This window comes from Dendropsophus ebraccatus, chromosome 15 (assembly GCF_027789765.1).
Source record: "Dendropsophus ebraccatus isolate aDenEbr1 chromosome 15, aDenEbr1.pat, whole genome shotgun sequence".
Lineage (NCBI taxonomy): Eukaryota > Metazoa > Chordata > Amphibia > Anura > Hylidae > Dendropsophus > Dendropsophus ebraccatus.
In genome coordinates this window covers 36,421,539-36,447,425 of record NC_091468.1, presented here as the reverse complement: position 1 = coordinate 36,447,425, position 25,887 = coordinate 36,421,539, and the positions used below count along the sequence as shown (strand labels likewise).

Here is a 25,887-nt window from a genome sequence, read left to right as displayed (position 1 = left end):
GGAGTATAAAACCTGTGTAGGGCTGGGGCTACATCTATATGACTATATGAGGTGATAGTGATCTGTGTACAGAGGACTTTATTCAGTAGCAGCAGCAGTGTTTCGTGGTGATGTTAGTCTGTATGGGGTGGTATTAGTCAGTAGCAGTGGTATTAGTCAGTAGCAGCGATGGTGTTAGTCAGTATGTGGTGGTATTAGTCAGTAGCAGCGGTGGTGTTAGTCAGTATGTGGTGGTGCTATTCAGTAGCGATGGTATTAAGTCAGTATGTGGTGGTATTATTTGTTACTTGTAATCTGGTAATAAATTATTGGATTTAGTATACAGGATTCGGTCAGTAACAATATCGTGATGATAGCAGTGGTTGTGGTGTGGCGATAATATTTTCTTCCTACATACTGGTATTATTGATAATATTGGTCTCAGTATAAAGGATTTGGTTAGTATGGCGGTAATATGCATGGTGATAATATTTCCTACATACTGGTATTATTGGTAATATCAGTCTTGAAATATATATATATATATATATATATATATATATATATACAGAGAGAGAGAGAGAGAGAGAGATAGATATACCAATAGCATCGCTTGGTCGAGGAAGGGGGGGCAAGTTGACCTCTTGAACCAGGGCCCAAGAGACATTAGCAACGCCCCTGATGCAAACCGTCTTTTTTATGAGTTTACTATTTAAAAAAACAGCCACTTCTAATGTGGCAGGATGGTCAGGTTTACATAGGGCGTGCACCACATTAATGAATTAGGCGTAGAAAAAAACGGCCGCAAACAACAGCATAACAGCTGAAAATTGACACTATGGGAGTTAAGTTATCAAACTAAAAAGTTGTATTTTTTAGTGTAAAATGGCCAAATGCCAATTAATTTATTAATTAATTTACAAATCTGTGTAATTTTCTAGCACCAGTTGATTTTAATATATATTTTTTTCTCTGGTTTACCCCTTTAAGAAACAAAAAAATTTAAGTAAATCAGAAAATAATATAAATTCTCTAAGAATATGGACGTCATATGGGCCCCATTGCTAGCCAAAGATGTATTGCTGGCATGTTCTGCTCCATGTATGGTTGGCCAGGGCTTCTTACAATGGTAACAGCTGATCTCTGTGGGTGGATTTCTTTTTACCTACAGAGATTTATTTTATGTCTTGCTCTGGATAAGCAAATCGAGCAAACAGAAGAGGCTGAACCAATTCGTCTGTCAGGATAAAGTAATTTGGAAATGTATCACTCCCAAATTCTTGACATAAGAGCAGTGATGTACAGTATATTGAAGAATAACCATAAATCACATTAAGATATGTGTAGGCGTCTGTGTCTCAGGATCATATATAGAAAAAGATGAGGTCTGTGGAAATTATTGTTACTAGTAACTAGAAGTTATCCCCCCAGCTGTGGCAATGCTGCAGCGATCTGTTTGTAAGTGGCATTTATTGGTGCCAGAAGCAATACATTACATTGTCTCCAAACAGTGCTCTCTGCTGCCCCCTTTGTCCATGACAGGATCTGTCCAGGGCAGGAGGTTTTCTATGGGTATTGCTACCACTCTGGACAGTTCCTGACATGGACAGAGGTGGCAGCAGAGAGCACTGTGTCAGACTGTAAAGAATACACCACTTCCTGCAGTACATACAGCAGCTAATAGGTACTGGAAGACTTGAGATTTTTAAATAGAAGTAATTGACAAATGTGTATAACTTGTCGTAGTTTCCCTTTAAATCTAAGGAAAGCAACTTTCTACAGAACTTCTGTGCTAAATGAAGAAGAGCTGAAACCTTGCTTGGCTTATGGTGCTGCACTAAGCCAACTGCTTCTAGCCAGACAGCAACATATGTTTAGTCAGTAATAAGGAACGGAGCAAAGACTTCACATTTGGTATTAGTTACAGGTAATTTTCCATCTCCAGTGATAAAGAACTAAACAACTCATCCTGACAGGTTAATGCCTCCAGCACTGATGGTACTTGATAACCAGATGTAAGATTTTTGTTTACCTTCATAAGCTAAAAATGCATGCCGCATAGAATATAATATTTAATGCTTTATCTTTTTAGTTTTGTAAGTCTTAACTTTTACAAACAGTCCACTAGTGATATGTTGCACATATGGTTGTGTCCTTTCCAGTGACCCTATAAAGCTCTGCAGTTTATTATATAGCTGTGAATTTATAGCCATTCCACGATATTGGATGAATCGTCATGTCTCTTGTAAATAAGCTTAAAGGGTTTGTCCACAGTTGAACAACATTTTATAAAGATGCAATCCACATAAATAGTGGCGTAAAGCCCTTATTACATGGGGCGATGGCGGGGAGCAAAGAAGCGCTATCAGCACCCGCCATGTAATACTACATGGTTTACCACCTACTATGGTAAAGTCTGGCTGGCTGTGGCTTGCCCACAATGGTCATGGAACAACTAAGACTATACTATGGCTGGGTTCACACTATGTATATTTGAGGCTGTATTTGGTCCTCATGTCAGGTCCTCATAGCAACCAAAACCAGGAGTGGATTGAAAACACAGAAAGGATCTGTTCACACAATGTTGAAATTGAGTGGATGGCCGCCATATAACAGTAAATAACGGCCATTATTTCAATACCACAGCCGTTGTTTTAAAATAACAGCAAATATTTGCCATTAAATGATGGCCATCCACTCAATTACAACATTATGTGAACAGAGCCTTTCTGTGTTTTCAATCCACTCCTGGTTTTGGTTGCTATACAGCCTCACAAATACAGCCTCAAATATACATAGTGTGAACCCATGAAGCTGTAATAAGTCCCCCATGGATGTCTGTGGGGCCCTACTGTACCTTTTATATACATTTAATGTCATATAACAATAGTGAGTCTTGTGTAGTATTCTATATTGCATATTAGTATTCTATATTGCATATAGAGAAATATCACCTTATACTCCGGCACTGTATGAAGCACAATAGAGCTCCATATGGATTCCCGCTGTTTATTGAAAATTAAAAATTACATTGTGTCCTATGAAATCCCGTCCGGGGTGTATACACTCTGTATACACCCTGGCCGGGATTCAATGTGGCTGCAATGAAAACTGACCTGTAAAAAAAACCTGGCAGTTCAGACAATGTAAAGTGCAGCTCCGGCCGCACTTTATATTGCCTGCTATGGTGATTTGAAATGCGAGCACACCCGAATGCGCTCGCATTCCAAATAAAAAAAAGTAAAGTTCATTCCGTGCCGGCTTGAACTTCACAAACAGCAGCCGTTCTGTGAAACAGCCGTGTGTCATACACTGTGTGAACCCAGCCTGTTACTATAATACTCTCCTATGTCTATGTATAGGATTACTGAATCCATCTACTACTGTATGTGGGGACAAATTAGGGTCAGTTCACGCTGTTTGTAGTATATCCAAAGTTTGTCGTAAGTATACATAAGTAATGCCTCTGGCTTAGCCATACAGTGTAATACCTCTCACATAGGCCGCCATGTTAAATACACGTAAATACTGTACGGCATGTTTTTCTGCAGGATCCCTCCCTCTATGGAATAGCTGAGCAGATTATGCTATTCTATAGAGTTGCAAAAATTTTAACCTGATGGAGGGTTAAGAGAATTCTATTATTTATTTATGTATTGATTTATTTTTTCAGATAAACTAGTGTCAGAAATTTAAAATTTGTTAATTACTTCCAGTACTTATCAGCTGCTGTATGTCCTGTGGGAAGTAGTACATTATTTCCATTCTGACACAGTACTCTCTGCTGCCACCTCTGTCCATGTCAGGAACTGTCCAAATATGGAGAGGTTTTCTATGAGGATTTGCTACTGCTCTGAAAAGTCACAGACAGAGGTGGCAGCAGAGAGAACTGTATCAAACCGGAAATAACACACCACTTCCTAAAGCCGATAAGGAAGGCTACTGGAAGGCTAGAATTTTTTAAAAATAGAGGTAATTCACAAATCTGTTTAAATTTTTTACACCAGTTAATTAAATTTTTTCCCCTCCAGAGTACCCCTTTGAAGGACTCTGTTGGGTAAATAGAGCCCTATAGTTAAGGTTGACAGAAGTTTTGATGGCACATACCAAGCGTTTCAATTGAAGCCCAACTGTGAGGTGTTTATTCACCCAGGCAGATGCAATTTCAGTATTTTGTAGGTTAAAAAGCTGCTTGTGCTTGGGTAAGTTGGATTTGCTAAAGGCTTACCTGTTATGACATTGGGGACCATTCGTGGACTTTTTATTGCTATGTGGTGCTGCTTATCTCATTTGACATGGAGACTGCAAACACAGTGGGAATTTAGCCTTATAATAATGCCATAAGCAAACTAATAAGAAAAGCTATTCCAGACAAATTTTAGGTAACACATTCACGGCAATGAGGTCATTTTACTTCCAATAAGCATGTATAGACTGCAGGAAGTTATTACCCAAAGGGATCTCTGCTCCCTTATGTACACTCACTTACAATGGCCCGAGAAGTAGATAACGCTTGAACTGTTGAGACCCTCCTTCTGTGTAGGTAATATGTTCCAGTTACAATCCCATCACATCACAGCTTCATTACCCTAATGAAACACAGTTCAAACACTGAGGTCACTTTAATCATCTTCCTGCCGCGCGCGGTGCTAACGTTACTAAGCCTCCCAATTACCAGCAGTCTGAAGGTAAAACACAGTTCAGCTTTAACTCACCGATGTTTAGACTGAAATAAAATCATCTCATAACAAGATACTTTATTTACCGTAATGAGCCAATGGAGTCAAAACATAATAGAAAATCATTGTCATTATTTATTTATTTTTGTAGAATATTCTGTACTATATACTATACTACTCCGAGACAATTTTGTGCGGAACATAGTAGAGAACACTTGGTGTGCTCACCAGCTCCGTTCTACCCAAAATAAGTTGCACTTGGGCTGGAAAGCCCCACCCCATTTATATAGCTGTGTCAGCAAAATTGTTGCTGACCAAGGAACAAAACAAATTATTTTTTTTTTTGCAATTTTACCTGGAAACTAGTGGAGGTGTGCGGCTGTTATTTTTATAGCTTCAACAACACTTTAAGGGTGCGTTCACACCTACCGCATCCGCAGCTTATTTTTCCGCGGAAATACGCAGGTCTGGTAGTGCAGATTTCAACCTGCGAGAAATCCGCATATGTGTGCGTTTTGCGGTTTTTCTGCAGCAAGTTTATTGCAACTGAAATGTCCGTTTAGAATGAGAGACATTTTAAACTGACATTTCAGTTGCGATAAACTTGCTGCAGAAAAAACGGAAAATGCACACATATGCGGATTTCTCGCAGGTTGAAATCTGCACTACCAGACCTGCGGATTTCCTCAGAAAAATAAGCTGCGGATGCGGTAGGTGTGAACGCACCCTAAACAGTCCAATGATTGATTAAGATGTTATGAAGTGGGGATGGAAGCATCAGTCACCAAACTTCACCTATATACAAAATTTACTTACTGTACATACTGTATATAGAAATGTATACATAAATATATATTTTAGTTAAATGGGCATATGCCACCACTTTACAATTGAATAATAAAGCTAAAAGTTAAGAAGAGTGAACTTCCCTAGAGTGAATTTAATTTATTACTGTCAAAATAATTTCAGATTCTTATCCTGATTTAGATTTGAAAGAAGGAAAAACAAAAAACAAAACCCCCACAAAACTTGATTTGGCTTTGGAAGTGCCAGTAGCAGTATATATGTGCTGCTATTAGCTGCATACCCGCACTTGTAAGACCTGATGAGGGGGGTAAGCAAGTGACGATCTGCTATTAAACAATGATTCATAAACATGACCCATTGTGCGGTAAGGGCTGCACAGACATTGTTAGCGATGTCCATGCAGCCCCCCTTTATCACATGGAGCTATATTAACCAGATTCGGCAGGTAATCACTCCATGTAATAGAGCCTTAGGGTACAAACCCACTTGATCCCGGCCCTATACTTTCAATGTCAGACAAACTTACAGCAGGGATGTACAGGGATTAACCCCCTGCCGGCTGGACACTATACATAACCGGGTCCCCACTCCTGCTTGCTTCGGCGGTTCCAGGCATGTCCCGCCCGGCCCGGCAGCGCACATCCCTGCTGCGTGTTTGTCTGCCATTAAAAGTATAGGGCCGGGATCTGCAGCGAGTCTCGCTGCAAAAACGCAGCATGGAGACTCGCTGCAGACCCGCCAAGTGTGTTTGTAACCTTAAGATGAGATGTATACATCATTGTTGCTTACCTCAGGGCTGTACAGGAGAGGGGATTCCTGCCTTCTACAGCAGCACCCTTCTCCCGTATGAGAAAATGGTCTAAATTGAATTACAAAAAGTTTGGTTTGGAACTAACCTGAATTATATTTGTGGAATTTGTACCAAATCGATTGACTGATGACTGATCTTTACTTATACATTGTAAATATTCTTTCCAGTATATTAAAACCAAAACATGACTGTATTGTATATAACATATAAGCAACATGGCATATCCCATAGTTGTAACCTGTACAATGAATATAGCTGCTTGTGGTAAACAGTGTAACACTGAGTTATTTTGTTCCCTCTTACATGAGAGCCTGTACCCGGCCGCAGACAGAAACATGTAGAGTATAATATGCTTTTGTTTTAAAGAAATGTTGCCTTGTGCTTCTGCTATCTTGATCGTGTTTTTATGATTTTGTATATGTTTGGTAATTTGTTTGATTTCTTATGGTAAAAGAAAGTTGCTCTAAGACACCTTGAGCAGTCGGCTTCCCGGCATATAAGAGTAGTAACCTTGTCTTTTCACCTATTACAGAAGAGAATGAGGATAAGCAGCCACTCACTAGTAAAGAAGAGGAGGAACGACGCATAGCTGAAATGGGCCGACCTGTTCTAGGAGAACACACAAAACTTGAAGTCATTATTGAAGAATCCTACGAGTTCAAGGTATCAGCATCTTCCAGTTGTCTGTGCACTTCATACAGCAATATAATGGGGTTGTGATTGTCAAACGTTAGAGACCTGCTGTAGATACGTTTCTCATCCATGCATAATAAATTTTCAGCACACTATAGTGAATAGATTTACTAGGGTTTAAACATTACACCGTATGTTTCAATAGTAGATACAATGCAGAGAATGTACATTTATTTATTTCTCAAGACCTTATAAAAAGCAAGAGCTTAGGACACTAAAGATTGCCATAGACATGCTGAAATAATTGTATAAGTATGAGTCTGGTTTGTGTCATATTTGGAGATTTATAATAATTTGAAATGTGTCATGCATTTATTTATGGAAGTTATTATTTTCTATGTAATACATAAACACTGTGTGGAATGAGCCTAGACGTTAAGGGGCAGAGCCAGAGCTGGGTGAAATAGGAGTGTGCTGAGGAGGGAAGAGAGTGTGAGGAAGAGGTAACCCAAAGAGCATCAATGCCAAGTCATCTGTGGCCCTGAAAACTTTATAGTGACTCTTGTACTTGTCTCCATGCCGGGAGAGTGCCATAGGAAATCTCCCTGCTGAGAGAACTATTGTGCCCTATAGTAAGGGGATATATACAATAAAGTATTTTGCTGGTCATTGTGGTCTGCTGGGCTAGGATTGTCAACTTTGTGTCTTTGGTCTAACCCTCACTAGCAAGTTCATGTGTACAAAAAAAAACTGTACTGTTTGGGTCATCAGCATGTGTAGTAGCTAGCCACCAAAGAGGCTTCAAAGGAGCAGATTCTAGCCAACTGATGAAGCCACAGCTACTCAAGTGGTATTTTTTGCAGGAGAGGGTAGCCTCTAAGTGACCCACAGAGGAAACATAGAAGATTGTCAGCGGAAAAAGACCACTCGGTCCATTTAGTCTGCCCTTATATTATTTCCTTTCTTATTATGTTAGGATAGATACATGTTTATCCCAAGCAGGTTAAAATTCGGTTATTGTAGATTTACGTACCACATCCGCTGGAAGTTTGTGCCAAGCATACTACTTTTTCAGTAAAGTAATATTTTCTTATGTTGTTATTGATCTTTCCCCCAATTAACCTCAGAGTGGGTTCTCCCTCTTCCTACTGGTTATACCTCTAGCTATACATCCCATATATTATTTGCTTTCCCTAGTGCCTGGTTGCCCTGGTGACTAATTTTAAGGCTGTCAGAAATCACTGCCCCTAAATCCTTCTCTTCTAAAGTCTTTGCCAACACAGAGCTTCTAATATAATATATATCATATATAATATAGAGTATTCCTTCTTTCCATTTTATGGTATAAAATGTAATCCTAAAAGTTATCAGGAACGATATGATCATAGTAATAATGAGTTTTCTACCACCAATTTACAGATTAGTCCTCTTTCAGCATATATAGTAATTCTGCAGGGATGTGAATTGCAGTCTTATGTAATTCTTGCACTCTCTGTTATCTTCATATTTTACCTTTTGGTGCTTCCACATTTAATTTAAGCCAGCCAGACTTGTATTACAACACAGGGACTCTTGCCTAAGGCTGAATTGCTTAGTAACAGTTTTTCCTTAGGGACCAATGTATAAAGAGGATTACTAAAAATAAAAATGCATGTGCGTAAAATGCACTAATATTTTATGGTAATCTAAAGGGACTGAGACAAAGCTCGACGTGAACTTGTCATCATCCCCGTACACAACTACATGTATTTGTAATCATTGTGTAAGGATTTGTCTGGATGATTAAGTTCTAAAAACAAAATCAAACTGTTGCTTTATGTTTTCTTGTAGTAACCTGGATAAATGCTACCTAGAAAGTCCATCTTTCTTCTGATATACAGCATTATAGAAACATGGGGTCTGGATGCTGGGACCCACCAATTTGAAGGCATTGTCCTTAAATGATTTAGGACCCATTCATTTCAATTGGGCTATACACACATCTGTAATCTTTAAAAATTGCTGTCACAAGTATGGACCATAACTGCCGCACAGATTGTCCCATAGAAGTCTATGAGAGCATCTGTAATTTTTGCGGATCCGTACATCCATAATGTCCGCAAATCCGTGAAAAAATCATTTTAAGCCATTCCCACTTATTTAACTATCACCGTCCTATTCTTTGCCAATCCGCAAAAAATACAGATTATATATGGATGCAATACGGATCCATCACTGACAATTTTTTTGTAGATGATTACAGACATTCAGGTCCTGAAAAAACTACCGAACATATATTACATCTGCCATCGTCGTCCACAAAAAATTTGTTCGGAATCTGTATTTTTTCCAGGTCTGCAAAAAATGGGAAGGGGAAATTTTAATTAGGGTGATCTGTGGATCTTCATAAAATAGGAAGGTGATAACTTTATACGCATCCGTAAAAATTACTGAGGCTTCCATTGGCTCCCGTTCCATAAGAACAGTCTGTACTAGAACATGTGCTTTTTTTTTTTTTTTTTTTTTTTGCGGCCCTGAATGCTGATCCGTAAAACTACAGCCAGCTTTACAGATTTTCATTAGTGTTGAGAGAACTTGCTGGAAGTTCGGGTTCGTCATACTTGCTGAATGTTCGGGCTCTGGTTAGACATACTCAGAAAAGGAAAGAAACTGTTTTATATCATAATATTTAAAATTAATCAAAAGTAGCTATTTTTCCAGAAACAGAGACTCTCTGCCTCACAGTACAGCCACTTCTCCTGTATTAATGTATTGTCAGAACTGATTAATTACTTGTGAATGAAAATTAAATAGGACATGGCTGATTCACTGTATTCCGGCCTATGGGGCATCTACATCAGTTACTGCCACCCGCAGGAAGACAGGTCATTGAGATGGAATTCAGTACACATATATCTGTACATGAGCCAGTATCAGCCAGTGTGTATATATATATACTGTGTATATATATATATATATATATATATATATATACACACACATATATTATGAAGGGTAAATAGCCGGCACTCCTCCTTGTAAGATTTAGACATGTAAGGGATCCAACTCACAGGACCACAACAAGGACTAAAGCATTGCTGAAGGCGGTAGCCAGAGTGCACAGACCAGAGCAAGGCATCCAAGATGGAAATCGGAAACAGAACACATCGGCACTCACTAGTATGTTGCTTTAACAATCCATTTATTCCTTCATGTGAGGTAGCAATGGAAGGAAACAGAGGGTGCGGTCGCATTCCTTGGGATGGTCGTTTCATACAGCAGGAACCTAGCTGAAAGAAGTCCATTGCACCTTATATCATGCTCCTTTTCTACCTCCCATGATGGAATAAACCGACCATTAAAAAAACATACAGTACTGGTGAGTGCCAACTTGTTCTGCGTCCCCTCTCTCTCTCTCTCTCTCTCTCTCTCTCTCTCTCTCTCTCATATATATATATAAATCCAAGAATTTTGCGGCACATCCGTATAGTGAAAAAAGTTGTGGTATTTATTGGTACATCAAAAAGCAAGTGCAACGTTTCAGTCTTATCTCGAGACCTTTCTCTTGCTTGAGAAAGGTCTCGAGATGAGACTGAAACGTTGCACTTGCTTTTTGATGTACCAATAAATACCACAACTTTTTTCACTATACGGATGTGCCGCAAAATTCTTGGATTTATTTAGTTGAAGATTTAATCCAATCTCCGTTGCTAGGCACTCCAGCACTGAAACTGGGAGTGCGCTCTATTGTGGACATTATATATATATATATATATATATATATATATATATATATATATATATATAGTCTTTATAATCCAAGAAGTTTTAGAAGGGTACATATGTATGGCAGTCATGTACACGTCACTCATATGTGTGTTATATTAAGTGAGACACTAGACAGATATCACAGTGATAGATAATCCGTAACCTTTACTAAAGTCACCAAAGAGAAGGAAAAATCAATGAAGCAATAATTGCATTCTAACCTAGATAATATTCCTCTGCCATTTTGCTAACAAAGACAATAAGGAGAAGATGGACAAAGCTATAATTTTCTGTTCTGTGCAGTTGTATCTGTATCTATATATAGCGTCACCAAACAATAGTATTGATTAGTCTGAGTGCATATTCTTAATGGCATAAATAGATTTACAGTTGTGATTATCTGTAAAAACACTAGACATAAAAATATGTGACTGAGCGGAAGCCGCCTTCTTTCTAATGTCTCAGTTAAGTAGTAAAGTAGCCAAACCACACTTTAAAGGGAAACTGTCAGTAGGCTAGACAAAGCTTACCTGCTGATTTGTCCCTATTGTGCATGGAGCACCGAGGATGAAGGTAAGTTTCTTACCTTCATCCTCTGCACCTTTTCTATGCAGTTTGTAGTTAAATCCATAGGCTAGTAAGACGATTTGGTTTACTGGGGGCGGGATAATGTCTGTGCAGTTCTTGCTGCGTATATAGAAAATGATACAGTTACCTATCCATGCTCCCTGGCACTTTTGACATCTCTCTGAAGCGACAGGCCACTCAGCCAATCACTGACCAAGAAAGAACAGTGCAGCGGCCAGTGATTGGCTGAGTGACCTGTCTCTTCTGAGACAGCTTCAGAAGTGGCAGCAGCTGCGGCGAAGCCAGAAGGACACCAGGGAACGTGGAGAGGTAAGTATAGCTTTATTATTTTCCACATACTCTCATCAGCTGTCGACCATGCACCTCCTATTACCATGCACCACCTTGGTTTCTTGGTTGATCGTGGTCTTTATTACACAAGGCCTGAATTGACCTGATGGGCAGATAATCACTCCATTTAATAGAACCCTTAGGGGGGTATAATTTTGCATTGGCATTGATCCATCTGATGTCCCAGCTATTAGCTTACACTGTATCTGTCCCTAGTAAAGTTCTGCTTAGGACTGTATTGAGATGTTGTGGATCAACTGCTATACTGTGCTTTGCCTGCAGGGGCGCTAGAGGGAAAAACATCAGTCTATATCAGGCAATACTTTGATCAGTAACGCCCGCTACTATTCATTACACCTACTCAGGGCCGTCTTAACAGCATTATGGGCCCCTGGGCAGAGGTGCGAATTGCCCCCCCCCCCCCCCCCGCGGCCGCCGCCATAATCAACCCCCCCATCTTTGCATATAGTGCCCCACATAGTAGCCAATGCCCCATATAGTGCCCCCCATAGTAGCCAGTGCCCCCTATAGTAGCCAGTGCCCTCCATAGTAGCCAGTACCACCCATAGTAGCCAGTGCCCCCCATAGTAGCCAGTGCCCCCACATAGTAGCCAGTGCCCCCATAGTAGCCAGTGCCCCCCATAGTAGCCAGTGCCCCATAGTAGCCAGTGCCCCCATAGTAGCCAGTGCCCCCATAGTAGCCAGTGCCCCCACATAGTAGCCAGTGCCCCCCATAGTAGCCAGTGGCCCCCATAGTAGCCAGTGGCCCCCATAGTAGCCAGTGCCCGCATAGTAGCCAGTGCCCTCCATAGTAGCCAGTGCCCCCACATAGTAGCCAGTGCCCCCATAGTAGCTAGTGCCCCCAATAATAGCCATTGCCCCCAATAGTAGCCAGTGCCCCCCATAGTAGCCAGTGTCCCCAATAATAGCCATTGCCCCCAATAGTAGCCAGTGCCCCCCATAGTAGCCAGTGCCCCTCATAGTAGCCATTGCCCCCATAGTACCTAGTGCCCCCCATAGTAGCCAGTGCCCCCCATAGTAGCCAGTGCCCCCCCATAGTAGCCAGTGCCCCCATAGTAGTCAGTGCCCCCCATAGTAGCCAATCCCCCCTGCCGAACAGAAAAACAACAAACCAGTTACTCACCCATCCGCCGGCCCCAGCAGCAGATGTCTCCCGGCAGCGCGCACTCCCGTCATCCTCCGGGCACAGGCAGTGGGGTACAGAAAGACGGCCTGTGCCGGAAGTGTCCTGCAGCCTCTATCATAAATGATAGAGGCTGCACGACACATCCGGGACACAGGCAGCGTCTCTGTACCCCACTGCCTGTGCCCGGAGGATGACGGGAGTGCGCGCTGCAGGGAGACATCTGCTGCTGGGGCCGGTGGACGGGTGAGTTCCGAGACTGCCCGCTCAGCCCGCCCCTTCTATCGCCGCTTAGCTGAGCCGATCAGAAGCCCAGGAAAGTGCTGCTCATTGCGCTTTCCTGGGCTTCTGATCGGCCCAGCTGAGCAGCGATAGAAGGGGCGGGATGGGCGGGCGGAGGGGGTCGCTCAGGGCCGCTCACTATGCATATGCATAGTGAGCGGCAATAGAGGGGGCGGGCGGGACGGTTTCCTTGCAGTGCTCGGCACTGCTTGGGAGCCGTCTTCGCTTTATAGGACGCACTTAGTTTTTCCTCCCACTTTGGGAAGAAAAAAAGTGCGTCTTATAATGCCAAAAATACGGGTATGTTACAGCGGGCAGGGGCCCCCTAGGACGGAAGGGCCCCCGGGCAGCCGCCTACCATGCCCAATGGGTAAGACGACCCTGCACCTACACCTACATTACAAAGGTCCCAATAAAGGAAGGCATGGCCATCTAGTTACTACCTTTTTATTAATTTCAAAAATAATTCTCTGACTTTTTTTTTTTTAACCCCAGTAAAGAGCAATATAAAAATGTTTGTACGGTCATCCAATTTTAATATATATATATATATATATATATATATATATATATATATATATATATATATAAATATATGAGATAATCAGGTATTGTTCTCAATTAGGGCTCACAATCTAGTTTCCCCATTGCAAACACGCACAAAATGGGGGAATTTACTAAGATCGTCTGATTTGGGAACACTCATTTGTATCAAAATGTCATCTAATGGTTTCACAGACCAAGCTTTCTTTTCTCCATTACACTCTGTGGGCAGCAGCCGATGAAGTGTCATGTCTATTACAGTGAGTTTCAGGCCTACACACAAGGGAGGATTCCAGGTTATAGGTTGATCCAATATTCATGTTAATGCAGCTAAGCAATTGCCTAGAATGTATTATCTCATGGGGGTTATTTGCTCAGTGCCTTAGTAAAAGCATTCACTTTGGCAAATTGGTAGAATGATTGCTGATTTTTTTTTTTCTGTCCAAATAATGGTTTCCAACTTGTGTGCAGCGTTCTGGGTTAATTCCATCTATTATTTATAAATCATTTACAACTGAGAGTCTGTCCTTCTCTTTTCTGATTTTCACAGCGGCATTGTACTGCAAACTATTTGTAGATACCCTGTGCTAAAATGTTTAGTACCAAGAGAAACCTACAAGATTATTAGGGGAGCGGAGAGCTTGAACAGTAATGGCAGAATAGACGGCCTTAAAGGGAATGTGTCATCAGAAAATGACCTATTGTTTTAATCAAGTTTTTATGTTAGAAAAAGCATAATCAAAAATTCTCAAAAATATTTTTAAGTTTCCATTTGACTATCTGTATTATAAAATAATCCTCAAGAGAAACAGATTGCTGATCTCAGGGGGACCAGCTAAATGATAACACTGCCGGCTGCTAGTGAAAGTGCTCAATGCAGTGATATCCTAGGTGCATTGCTGCCTGGGAAACATGAACATGTAAAAGAAGAGCCTGTGAAGCACCAAACGACTAGCCAGATATCCCTTCGGGAAGGACCCAGCCAGGGGTGGCTCCTGTAAGGAAACCACCAAAATCACCATATTAAGTGGCCCTATAAGTCAATGTAATGACAAGGGAAAAACCAAGGCTAGATATCCATCCACATACAGCTGTTTCGCAGTGTTACCCCTCATCAGCGGGGAGCAGGATATTGGCTAGGTGGGAGCAATGCCTAGTAGAGCCATAAGAGAAACAGATAAAAAAAATCCTGAAACTTTGCAATTTAGAACAGATTAGAAAAAAAGAACACATTTCCATATCAGTAAAAGCAAATCTAGTGATACATTCTGTTTCCAGGAGCGGATGAAGTCAGCCTCATGTGGAGAAGGGTGTCACTTTGTAATTAACATTATGGTGTTGCTCATAAATATTAGGTTGATGACAATCACCAAATGATAGTGGACTGTTTTGTGTGTCCTGTAGACATGCAAAACTACAGTCTCCATCATGCCTGGACAGCTTTAGCTTTGACTGTCCGGGCATGATGGAAATTGTCATTTTGCAACAGCTGCAGGACCAAAGGTTCCCAACTGGTATTAACTACTATTAGGGTACTATTACACAGGCTGATGCTAGATGGGCACAGATGGCCCGCTAATCATTTAGCAAGGACTGCACAGACATCGCTAGCAATGTCTGTGCAGCCCTTGCCCATACGTTACCTATCCACATTCCCAGGACCGCCATGGCCAGTGATTGGCTAAGTGGCCTGTCAGCTCACACAGGCCACTCTAAAGCTGCAGCCGCGGCAGCCAATGATTTTAAGTTTAGTCCTAAAGACACAATCAGCCGATGATCGTTTCACCAGCTGATTGTTGTCTCTATTACACGGGGAGTATCACTCCGAGTTATAGGGTCCTTAGAACCTTAGGAGACCCGAAAAACATGGACACTGCCATAGGTTGTATCTATGTTTTCCTGCCAGCATTAGGACGCTGGTAATCAAATGCCAAGAGTTCAGATTCACATAACGTTGCTGAACCCAAACATTTTGTCAGATCTGCCCAACACTATTCCCAATCACTGGTGTATTGTCATCTAAATGTGGTATTGAGTTTTTTAGGTGTTCTTAGCCTGTAGATTGTTCCTGGTCACTTCAAACACATTCAATTCTTAGAAATTGAAATGCAGTAAAGAACATATTTGTGGTGCCATTTCTTTTTATTACCATATCAAAACCATGAGAAAATCTGTGGTCTTCAGCTGTTTTGTGTAAAAGAGATTTTTTTTCTTCAAATCCCATTTGCAATGTCATTTCTGTCCTCCACAGTGCAAAAATGCAGCCAACACAGTATGTGGGGGCCGTACTCTAATTGTTAATAGTAAAAATACTTTCTGGATGTTATAAGCAATAAATTATCTATCCACTTCTGTCATATCCACTAGAGAACGCTCAGTATTATAGGGGGTTTTCTGGCTTAAGCAAATTTGGTTCTTTCTATATTGAAAAGGTCTGCAATTTCCCAATATACTTTATGTATCAATTCCGCATGGTTTTCTGTACTTTTGTATGGAGTATAGAGTTATCAAGGTTAAACACTGGGTAATTTGCTTTCTTTTTAGCTGAACTAGAACTAGCTAACCCTATTGACTGTGCTGGGACCTTACATGTATATTGTGTTTCTTAGGCTCTCAAGTTGAAATTCAATTCCTTCACCATAGTCATAGTCCCTCTTTTTTTTATCTCTATATGCTCTTTACTAGGTATACATAGTTCTCCAGTCTAATGTCATTTTATTACTAAACATGACCGAATAAATCCTTTATTGCCCAAAAGTATTGATTATATATTAAAAGTGAGCAATTGCCCAGCCTGTGTCATTGACATGTCTTTGCGTAAACTAGTTTAGCTTTTAAATCTTTCATGAACGTGTATAAATAATTCACAGTTTTGCGTGGCTTGTATTCTGGAAGCCTTTTACAATCTATATTCATTTTAATTACCTGGCCACGTGACTACCACCGCTCGAAAGATAAAAGGCTTCAAGAGATCGGTTCAAGTTGTAAAAGTAAAATCAAAGTATAGTAAAACATGAATGGTACTGCTAGTTTGAAATAATTGCATGTCACTAGGATATTCCTTCTCTTCGGGGGGCCCGACTCCAGGATCCCCACTGATACTGAGAAAGTATGGTATATAGTGTTTGTGTAAGGGCTCGTTCCCACTGAGGAAAGGTAGCGGAATTCCGCGACGGAATTGTCCGCCGCGGAATGCCGTTAGCCTCCCGCTCATAGCGCGGACAGGGCAGGAGCGCGCGCCTCCCATAGACTCCCATTATGAGCGGGAGGCTAACGGCATTTCGGAATTCCGCTACCTTTCCTCAGTGGGAACGAGCCCTAACACTAGACAGATGAAAAATGTTGTGTGTGGACAACTGCTGTATCTGCTGGATCCAAACAGCATCAAATGACAAATGTAGGTAACCTGGGTGCGTTGGTGACTATTTTTGTCCCCATCTAAACCCCATATGGTATGTTCATTTGAAAAACCCTGTAAGATCATTTGGTATTTGTTATGGAAGAATTGCTTTTTACTTCACGTTGCCTGAACCCCGAATCATTGGGGCAGTGTCCAGTGCTGACCCTGCCAGCCTTGGTTGATAGAGCTCTCTCTATACCCAAACTAGAAGTAGTCTATCAATCAAGGCTGGTGGGGTCGGGATAAGCCTCCAGGGACTGATCCAATGACCGCCGTTGTTTTTGAGTGGCAAACAATGGCCTTTGTCCATACGGTGTGTGAACTTAGCCTTACTGTGAGTTCAGCGATTCCTATTTCTGTCCTTCACTGATTTTGCAACCCCAGTGTATTAAGAAGAGTAAATGATTTTATTGAACATGATAACACTATGCCTACTTGCAAATACTTCTTTTAGGGTACAAACACATTGCCTGTAGTTCTATGAGAAGACATACTCTCAGCAGGATTTACATCCCGCTGGGAGTATGTAAGGAGACCGCCCCGTTAACACCACCCACCCCCCCCCACCCCCCGGCCGGAGCATACTGTACCTGCTTGGTGCTTCGGGGGTTCCCGGCTGGACGTCCCGCCCAGCCAATCAGTGCACTGCCCCGCTGCAGCCCACTGTTTGGCTGAGCAGGACGTCCAGACACCGGGAGCCCCAGAAGCAAGCCGAAACGTAGACCCGGTAATGCATGCCCCGGCCAGCGTGGGGTTACCGGGTGGTCTCCTTACATACTCGCAGCCAGATGTCAATCCCGCTGCGGTATGTCTTCTCATAGAAACTACAGGCAATGGATCCGCATTTTGCTGTAAATTCGCAGCAAGAAATCCGCTGCAAATCCGCCCTGTGTGTTTATAACCTAAAATATATTTTTGTGATTATTCCAAAGTCTCAACAGGTGCTGTACACTGCCAAATGGCCAACAATTTTGCATGGTATGTAGTAAATGAAATGTGATTTTAATGAGGCCCTGACTCCCTTTCTGTCTCTGCAGAGCACCGTGGACAAACTTATTAAGAAGACAAATCTTGCCCTGGTGGTTGGAACGAACAGCTGGAGGGAGCAATTCATTGAGGCAATCACTGTTAGTGCTGGTAAGTACATGCGGTGTGTTCTAACTTCTGCTTACATGATGCCACCCGCCATTAGGAGAAGAATTATGTTCCTTTTTTACTATGGTCGTTAGAAGGAGAATTATGGCAATTAGCCAATGTTTTAGTTATGAAACCAGTCATAGGAGTCTCCGGAGACCTTGCCGGTCGAATTTGTGATATTCCTCTCCAGGGAGTGTGTCATGGAATGTTAAAATGTACAGAATTACTGTTGCCATGATTTATTTCTTTATTTACCAAGAATATGAAACATATTAGGAATTCATGTGTTTTAAGGACATGAAATGAACTTTTTCACAAGCTCGTTGAATCCATGGCCAGTTGGGACTATTTGTCCCTCCCATCCATCATTATATGGAAGATTAATGAAATTACACATAGCTATTATTCAGTGTGCACATTTCTAGTTGTAAATCAGTCCACACATATGATTGAGTTCTTGGCATACTAACTAGGATTTTGGCTTCATTTATTTATTACTGTGGCTAAACTTTACTGTATTCTTCAGTTTTGTTTTGTTTTTTTCATAATCGGTTACAAAGACAAGAGCAGTATACAGAAATCTTAGGGTCCCATAGAAAAACTTAGAATGGGGTCAAACAATTGACTTTTTTTTTTTTATTAAGATAATGTCCATTGTAATTCCATCCAGATCTTGTTATGCTTTGGAGCTCAGAGACAGAGTTATTCGTGCTGATGCTGATCCTAATGAGCTCAAGCTATAAACAATGTTTATTCCAACTCGAATGTCTGGACATTTTTCTGGAAAATTGAGGTTCAAATGGCATATATTTCAATGCATTTATATCAGTGACCCCTATGTCAGTGAGCTCACCCTAAGGGGCCCCAATACATGGGATGGTTATTGGATGAACAGGCTAATATTTCATTGTGTAATAGGACCAGTGATCAGCTGACGAAGCAGCAAATGCCCATTGGCTGATTGCATCTTTTTTTTTAATTCAAGATTTAATTGAATAAATAGGGAGTTCAAAAGGGAAAAAATTGCGGTAGTAGTAAAAATCTCAACAAAGCATTTTGTACAGAAATATAAGCCAGACAATATCATGTACACTAGTTGCAAAAAAGTGGTGACACGATAACGTTGCATAGTAGACATTGTAAGAAAGGATAATACATAAGAACTTAAGCAACTCATAGAACAACATGGTATGAATCACTGTTTTGTCTGTGATATTTCACCCTTGTTAGGCATCAATAGAAGCAGGCCGCTAACAGCCCCCTCCCCCCCTCCCCACAGAGGCTCGATACTCTCTCTATGGGGGAGTATACAGCAAGTATGTGTTTTATCCAGATAAGCTAATGAAGGCCATGTCTGTCCAAAATGAGTACTTGCTGTACACTGATGCATATTGCACTAAATAAATAAGTAAATCTACTTGGTGAGTGCCGGGACTTTCTCAACATATCCATAGGAGGTGCAACGCTGTCACATTTTGTACGTCAAATACATGTTGTCAGAATCTCTAGCTTAATATACATGTACAATATGTTTGTAGTGCTATTGAGGAAGATTGACATGTACAACATCTATTACACAGATATCAAACCTGAGGCCAAAGCTGTAGCCACCCAGGCATCATGGGAATTATAGTTTCGCAACAGCTGAAGGGGCACGGGTTTAACATAACTGATCTATGAGAATTATATGCTGAGTGCCCTTTAACATGTCCTGATGGTACTCAACAAACAAACGCTGATCAGTGAGATTGGTGCTTGTTGGCAGAGCCTTTACAAGGCCCTATGAATCTTGTGTCCTGGAAATATGAACAATAGCTGGATCGTTCTTGCAGCCATTAAATTGCATTTTTATAGGTGGCAGAGAGAGAGCTATGTGTGGCTGATAATGATAATTTATAGGGCCGCACAAAATATTCAATCACTGCATCTTTCATATGGGTCCATTATGGGGTAAACGAGCGATCCTAGGACCCTAACTGGTCTGGGGTTTTACGGCTTGTACCCTCATATTATCCAACTCCGGCCAGGAAAATGTCACTATAATGAATCTGTATACATAAGTGCATCCATGTCCTAGAGCTTTGTTCAGATAAAAAAGCAATGCTTGCACGAACTTCTGTCTGTCTCACCTTGTGATCCCATCCCTGCACACAGTATAAGGGAATACAAATGTATATAGACATCTCATTAGTAATATTATTATTATTTCCGTTTTCTCCTTGGCACACTACTTTTACAAATCACACTCCATGCTCTGAGCAGCTTACTCAGTGCACCAGAGACCATGTACCAAAGGAAATGCTTCTCTTTGCATCTGTGGCCTGCTGGCTTGTGCCAGGAACAATAGTATGTCAAACAAGACCTTTGAATCCGTAAGGACTTGTTGTTTATCATGTAATATTAAAACTGCCGCTTCAGTGACCAAGGCATGTCTACAGTATGGTGCAGCAAATAAAAGTGCCCGCCACATAATGATATGAGGTTTAGTATTTTAGGTTATATAGGTTATAGGTTGTGGTGTATGCCATCATAGTTATTTGTATAAAGCCTGTACTGTACATGTATTCTGTCACCAACATGCCCACAGGATGGTTATGCCTGGGTATTAGAATTGCCTTTCATGTCCCTTATTTGTGTGGTGTGATGTGTTATGCATTTTAGTACATACTAATGACTCACCATAGCTATAATATAAGAGGTTTGAAAAATGTATTAGGTTTAAATGACAAACATGTAATCAGGTATCAAGAGCAAGGGTTGTTTTAATGCGACTGCCTCGGAACGTAGTGGAAATACAGTATAAAAAACATCTATGGCCAGTAACAAAGTCTCTTTTTCCAGATATGCATGGTTTTAAAGATTTACCTTAGGGAGTAGCTAGAGGGGCTGACAAGGCATGTGTCCAGTGTGCTACCTAGCTGTTCTGCCTATACTAGGGTATATAAATATAGGGTTTAGGCATCAAATTAAATCTATGCCCAGGAAGATGGAGGCCTGACTACCCACTGAACTACTTTCCTGGCCATAAAAATACATATGGAGTTCTTTAAGGGGTTGTGCGGGGGGGGGGGGGGGGGGGGGAGGGGGGTTTGGACAATTGATAGCCACTCCCTAGGATTATACTGCTGAGACCCGCTGCAATCAGAAGATATAGCTTGGATGAAAGAGGGCGGCAGCAGCGCCATACAATCCCCACCGCCTTACTAATTCCGACAATGTAGCCTCATAGACCTCCATTGTCGGAATTAGTCAATCAGGAGATACAGACGGGAAGTGGATCTCAGAGGCTATATGCTGTATCTCATGACCAAACCGGGTCCCAGCAGTGAGATCCACTGTGAGCAATAACTTTTGAGATGTCTGAGGACACATCAAACATTCTTTTTAATGGCTGGTACTAGTTAAGCATCTAAACACTATGAGGGAGATTTGTCGAACATGGTGTAAAGTGAAACTGGCTCAGTTGCCCCTAGCAACCAATCAGATTCCACTTTTCATTCCTCACAGACTCTTTGCAAAATGAAAGGTGGAATCTTGATAAATAAATTGATAAATCTCCCCCTATGATTTTTTTACACCGACTGTGTAAACTGTGTATAATAATAATAATATATTTATTTGTATAGCGCCAAGAGATTCCGCAGCTCTTGTATTATTCAAAACTATGGCGACTACTAGTGTTTTTGTGTTAGAAATGCCAAATTCGAGTGAATTTCTTTTAGCGTTTCAGTTCTTCATATACCTCCATTTTATCATGGAACTTGTAAGCCCAGTTGCTCTGACAATAGTGGAGTATAGGTAGAATATGAAAGTGATTGTTTTATGTGCTAGAGATGTATTGCCTTGTCATAAGTACTATTGACTCCAAAGTCAATGACTGTACAAAATGAAGATTGTTGTTATTATTATAACAGATGATTCCTGCGATATGATCCGCGTTCTCTAGGAACCACCAAGCTACACTCTCTTAAACGCTCGACATTTAAGAATAACTGCTCTTTGACTTAAATATGAATCTGAACTTGAGAAGGCTCCTCTGAAGGACAACAACTGATGCCGCTATTAGTGTCAGATGTTCTGTTTTGTCTCCCGTGGATTCTTTCAATTAAAGATTCGAATTACATTATAGTCATCAAAGGCAAATGCCACAGAGTCCTGTCCTGGTGCATTCGGAGATGGCACATTGCAGTCAGTATCCTTGGGTCTGCAGGGACTCTTCGAGGTCACTCGGGCTCAGCTCCCAGCAATTTTTCATTTTACGATATTTCTTTTTTTTTTGTGATTAACTTAATTGTTGCTCTCAGTGCAGATGTTGCCAGCTGCCTCTCAATCCTGATTATGACAGCTTATCCCAAAAGCCCCTATACATCCTCCCATTCAATCCAACACAAGCCAAATTAATCACTCCCTAAAGGGATTGCTGTTGGGGAGATTTATGAGTCAATAGTGTATTGTATGATCTAGCGAAAGGAATTTTTGTTTAAATTGTTATGATTTTTTAGGCCTGTCACAGCAACAGTAGGAATAATAGCGTTGTATAAATGTTTCATTCAGCGAGTGGTCAGAAAGAGATGTTGTCTGACAGCAGGAATCATGTCAAAGGTTTCATGTCTTATTATTCTACACTATACCACAATGTGCACTATTATGGTGCTTGAATCTCAAAAGTAAAGGGTATGTATAGGCTTTATACAAAATGACCCATATAGTGAAGAATAGGGACCCTACATCAGCTTACTGACAAATCTATCAGTAGAGATACAGCCCAAGTATAATGTTTCCTTCCATTACATATATAGGTATATTTATTTTCCTGATAAATGCAAGGTTTCCACTAAACGCATTGTGTATTTGAAACTAATATGAAAACCCACGCTTGGTCTATCTAAGTCAGTACTACAAAAATAATTTTTTCTTATCCTTTACATAGATGCCTTGAAAAGTCAAATGTTCATAATGATAAAAGATTGTCCATGACAGATCTTTTTTAAATAAGAATACCCCAATTTGATCTGTAAAAGGCTCCTTAAAGGGTTAAAAAAAAATTGCCACTTAGAGAGAGAACAACTCTTGTCTCCAGGTCAAGTGTGGTTTGCAATTAAGCTCTAGTTACAGAACCCCACCCAAACTGGAGACAAGAGTCATGCTGTCTCTAGAAGAAAGTTGCCATGTTTTTCTAATGCTGAATAACCCCTCTAAGGCCCAGTTACACAGAGCGATTATCTGCTGAATCAGACAGATATCTCTCTGTGTAAAAAAGATCAACAAATTCACCTCTGCCGCGTCATAGAGAGGAGGGAATTCCCTCCCACCGGGGCCGGGCCAGCGGCCTCCTGTGCTTCGGCCCCAGCCTGGTACCCGTGCATAGAACGGCGCCGTACACGGGAACCGGGCCACGGTTCAAAAAACTGACCGCAGCACCAGCTTCCCCGTGACAGCGCCGTTTTATCCCTGGGTCAGATTAAAGAGGATGTACCTGATGGTACATCCTCTTTAAAGACTATTTCTCTTGATGTTTCCTGACTGTATCAGTGTGCGGTTGCTTCTGCTGTCGAAAGTCTGGTTAACTATGAATACCACCACTCCAGGGCAGTTCCGTATAAGAGCCCTATTGAATTAGAATGGGGCTTATGCGCAGAACCATCCTAGCGTGATCATATCCATAATTACCTGATCTTCCAATGACAGTAAAGTAAGTTTGTTCCAGCGACAGATCAAGTAAGTGAATATCATGACAGATACCCATTAATTTTTAAATGTGCTCCAATCCTGCATAAACAATACTTTAGTAGCGAAGCTGCAATGTTACCCCATTCAATTGAACACTCTTCCACCATCACTGTTAGAACCTGAGTAAATAGAGTAACATTACTTCAAATGGCATTGAATTGTTCAAAAACACAATGATATCTTACCTTTTAATATCTAGTAACATAAATAACCTGTTTGCATTTCCTTCATAGGAGAGGATGATGACGATGATGAATGTGGAGAGGAAAAACTGCCATCTTGCTTCGACTATGTGATGCATTTTTTGACCGTCTTCTGGAAAGTTCTTTTTGCTTTTGTGCCGCCAACGGAGTACTGGAATGGTTGGGCCTGTTTTATTGTGTCCATTACAATGATTGGTCTCCTCACAGCATTTATTGGAGATTTAGCTTCACATTTTGGTTGTACTATCGGCTTAAAGGATTCTGTTACTGCAGTCGTTTTTGTGGCCCTTGGAACATCGGTACCAGGTGAGTGTTTCTAGGTATTTTAAAAAATAAAATCCTAAAAAAATCTGTTGGGTAAATATTTTGAGTTTTGTCATAGCTCCTATTTTTCTTATAAAGCACGGCCTTAAACTAAATATTATAAGGTTAGTGATATAGGTAGGGCTGTAATTGTCTCTTATTCACCCTCAAAGGCAGTTGTGAGCAATTACAGTTAAACAGTATAATAAAAAAAGAAATATAAAAATACCATGTTCGAAATGGTAAATGAAGAATAAATAAAGTTATACGTTTGCATAATGTAATAAGCAATCAATAACAATTTGCGAAATACATGGCAGTAAATCAGTCAAGTACAGTAGAAGGTTACCTTTGATATATGAAAAAACAAATGTAAAGTAGCCCTCCTACAGAAGAAAGAGAGCTTACTCTTTGGAGCGACCTAATGAAAGTTACATCCCTGTAAGATAATTATTGGCCTTTTAAGAAGACATGAGACATGACTGGAGATTATTAACAAAGTCACCTCCAGAAGGAAGAGTTGACTAATAAGAAGAATAATTCCCAGAAATGTTTGAAGACTCTTTAAAGGACTGAGCATTGACTTGCAGGGATGTAACCTCCAAACAGTAAACTCTTTTCCTTCTAGAGGAGAGCTGCGTTGCCTATCTTCCCCAGTTTGGTTTATTTAAACTAAGGAATGACTTTAGTAAGGTATACAACCACGTGACCAGTGATATCGTATGGATTTGCAGTAAGGAGCCAATAGACTGCTGTATATACCATGCTCTGTTTACAGTATGTCTATTTTTTTAAACTGCACCTGTCACTATAAAAAAGAAAACTTTTGACATGTCAGAGAGACATGACATGCCTGACCAATCAATAGAATGAATGAGTAGAGGACCACGGTGCAGCGTGACACAGAGAGAGGACTGTGCTGAGCGTGACTTCTCCCGGCTTGTTGTCATGATTGGTCAGGGTCTGAACACTTAGACCCGGACTGATCAAAACCTTTAATATGTCTCTCTGACATGTCGAAAGTTTTTTTTTGTTTTTTTTAAATTAAAGTGCCTCTTTAAAGGAGAAGTCCGGCCAAAACTATTTTTTAATATGTTATTACTTATGGAAAGTTAGACAAATTTCCCTTAATTAGGCTATTTCCCTTAATTTAGTAGATCAGGGAGACGTCAGATTCTCTGAAATTCTGTGACGTCAAGAATCGGGGGTGTAATTACAATGGAGTGTCCAGCAGGGGGCGTGCTATATATAGAAGTCAATGAGTACCATTGACTTCTATAAATAGTGCGCCGCTGCTGGACACTCCATTGGAATTACAATGGATGTGTATGTGAATGTAATATACAGTATGTTTTTTATTGAATACATTTATGGAATACTTTGGGGAGCAAGTGTCCTTGCTCCCCAAAGTATTCCACAAATGTAATCAGTCAGTATATTTGGAGGGCACCGAGCAGGGAGGGAGAGAAGTGCATCTACCTCCCCCCTCTCTCCCTGCTCGGTGCTACTGCCATACATACACACTACTGTACTACTCCCCTATCATTAGCTCATAGTATGAGCAGATAATG

General features: G+C 40.9%; 1 protein-coding gene across 9 annotated transcripts in view; it reads left to right on the top strand.

Annotated features, from left to right (window-relative positions):
• Nucleotides 1-25,887, top strand: part of LOC138774439 (sodium/calcium exchanger 1) — a 275,568-nt gene that overhangs the window by 224,500 nt on the left and 25,181 nt on the right. For all 9 annotated transcript variants that reach the window (XM_069955305.1, XM_069955309.1, XM_069955308.1 and 6 more), the window contains 3 exons: nucleotides 6,809-6,939; nucleotides 17,981-18,080; nucleotides 24,044-24,319. In XM_069955305.1, the coding sequence (XP_069811406.1) occupies nucleotides 6,809-6,939; nucleotides 17,981-18,080; nucleotides 24,044-24,319 (507 nt within the window). The remainder of the gene's footprint in view (nucleotides 1-6,808; nucleotides 6,940-17,980; nucleotides 18,081-24,043; nucleotides 24,320-25,887) is intronic.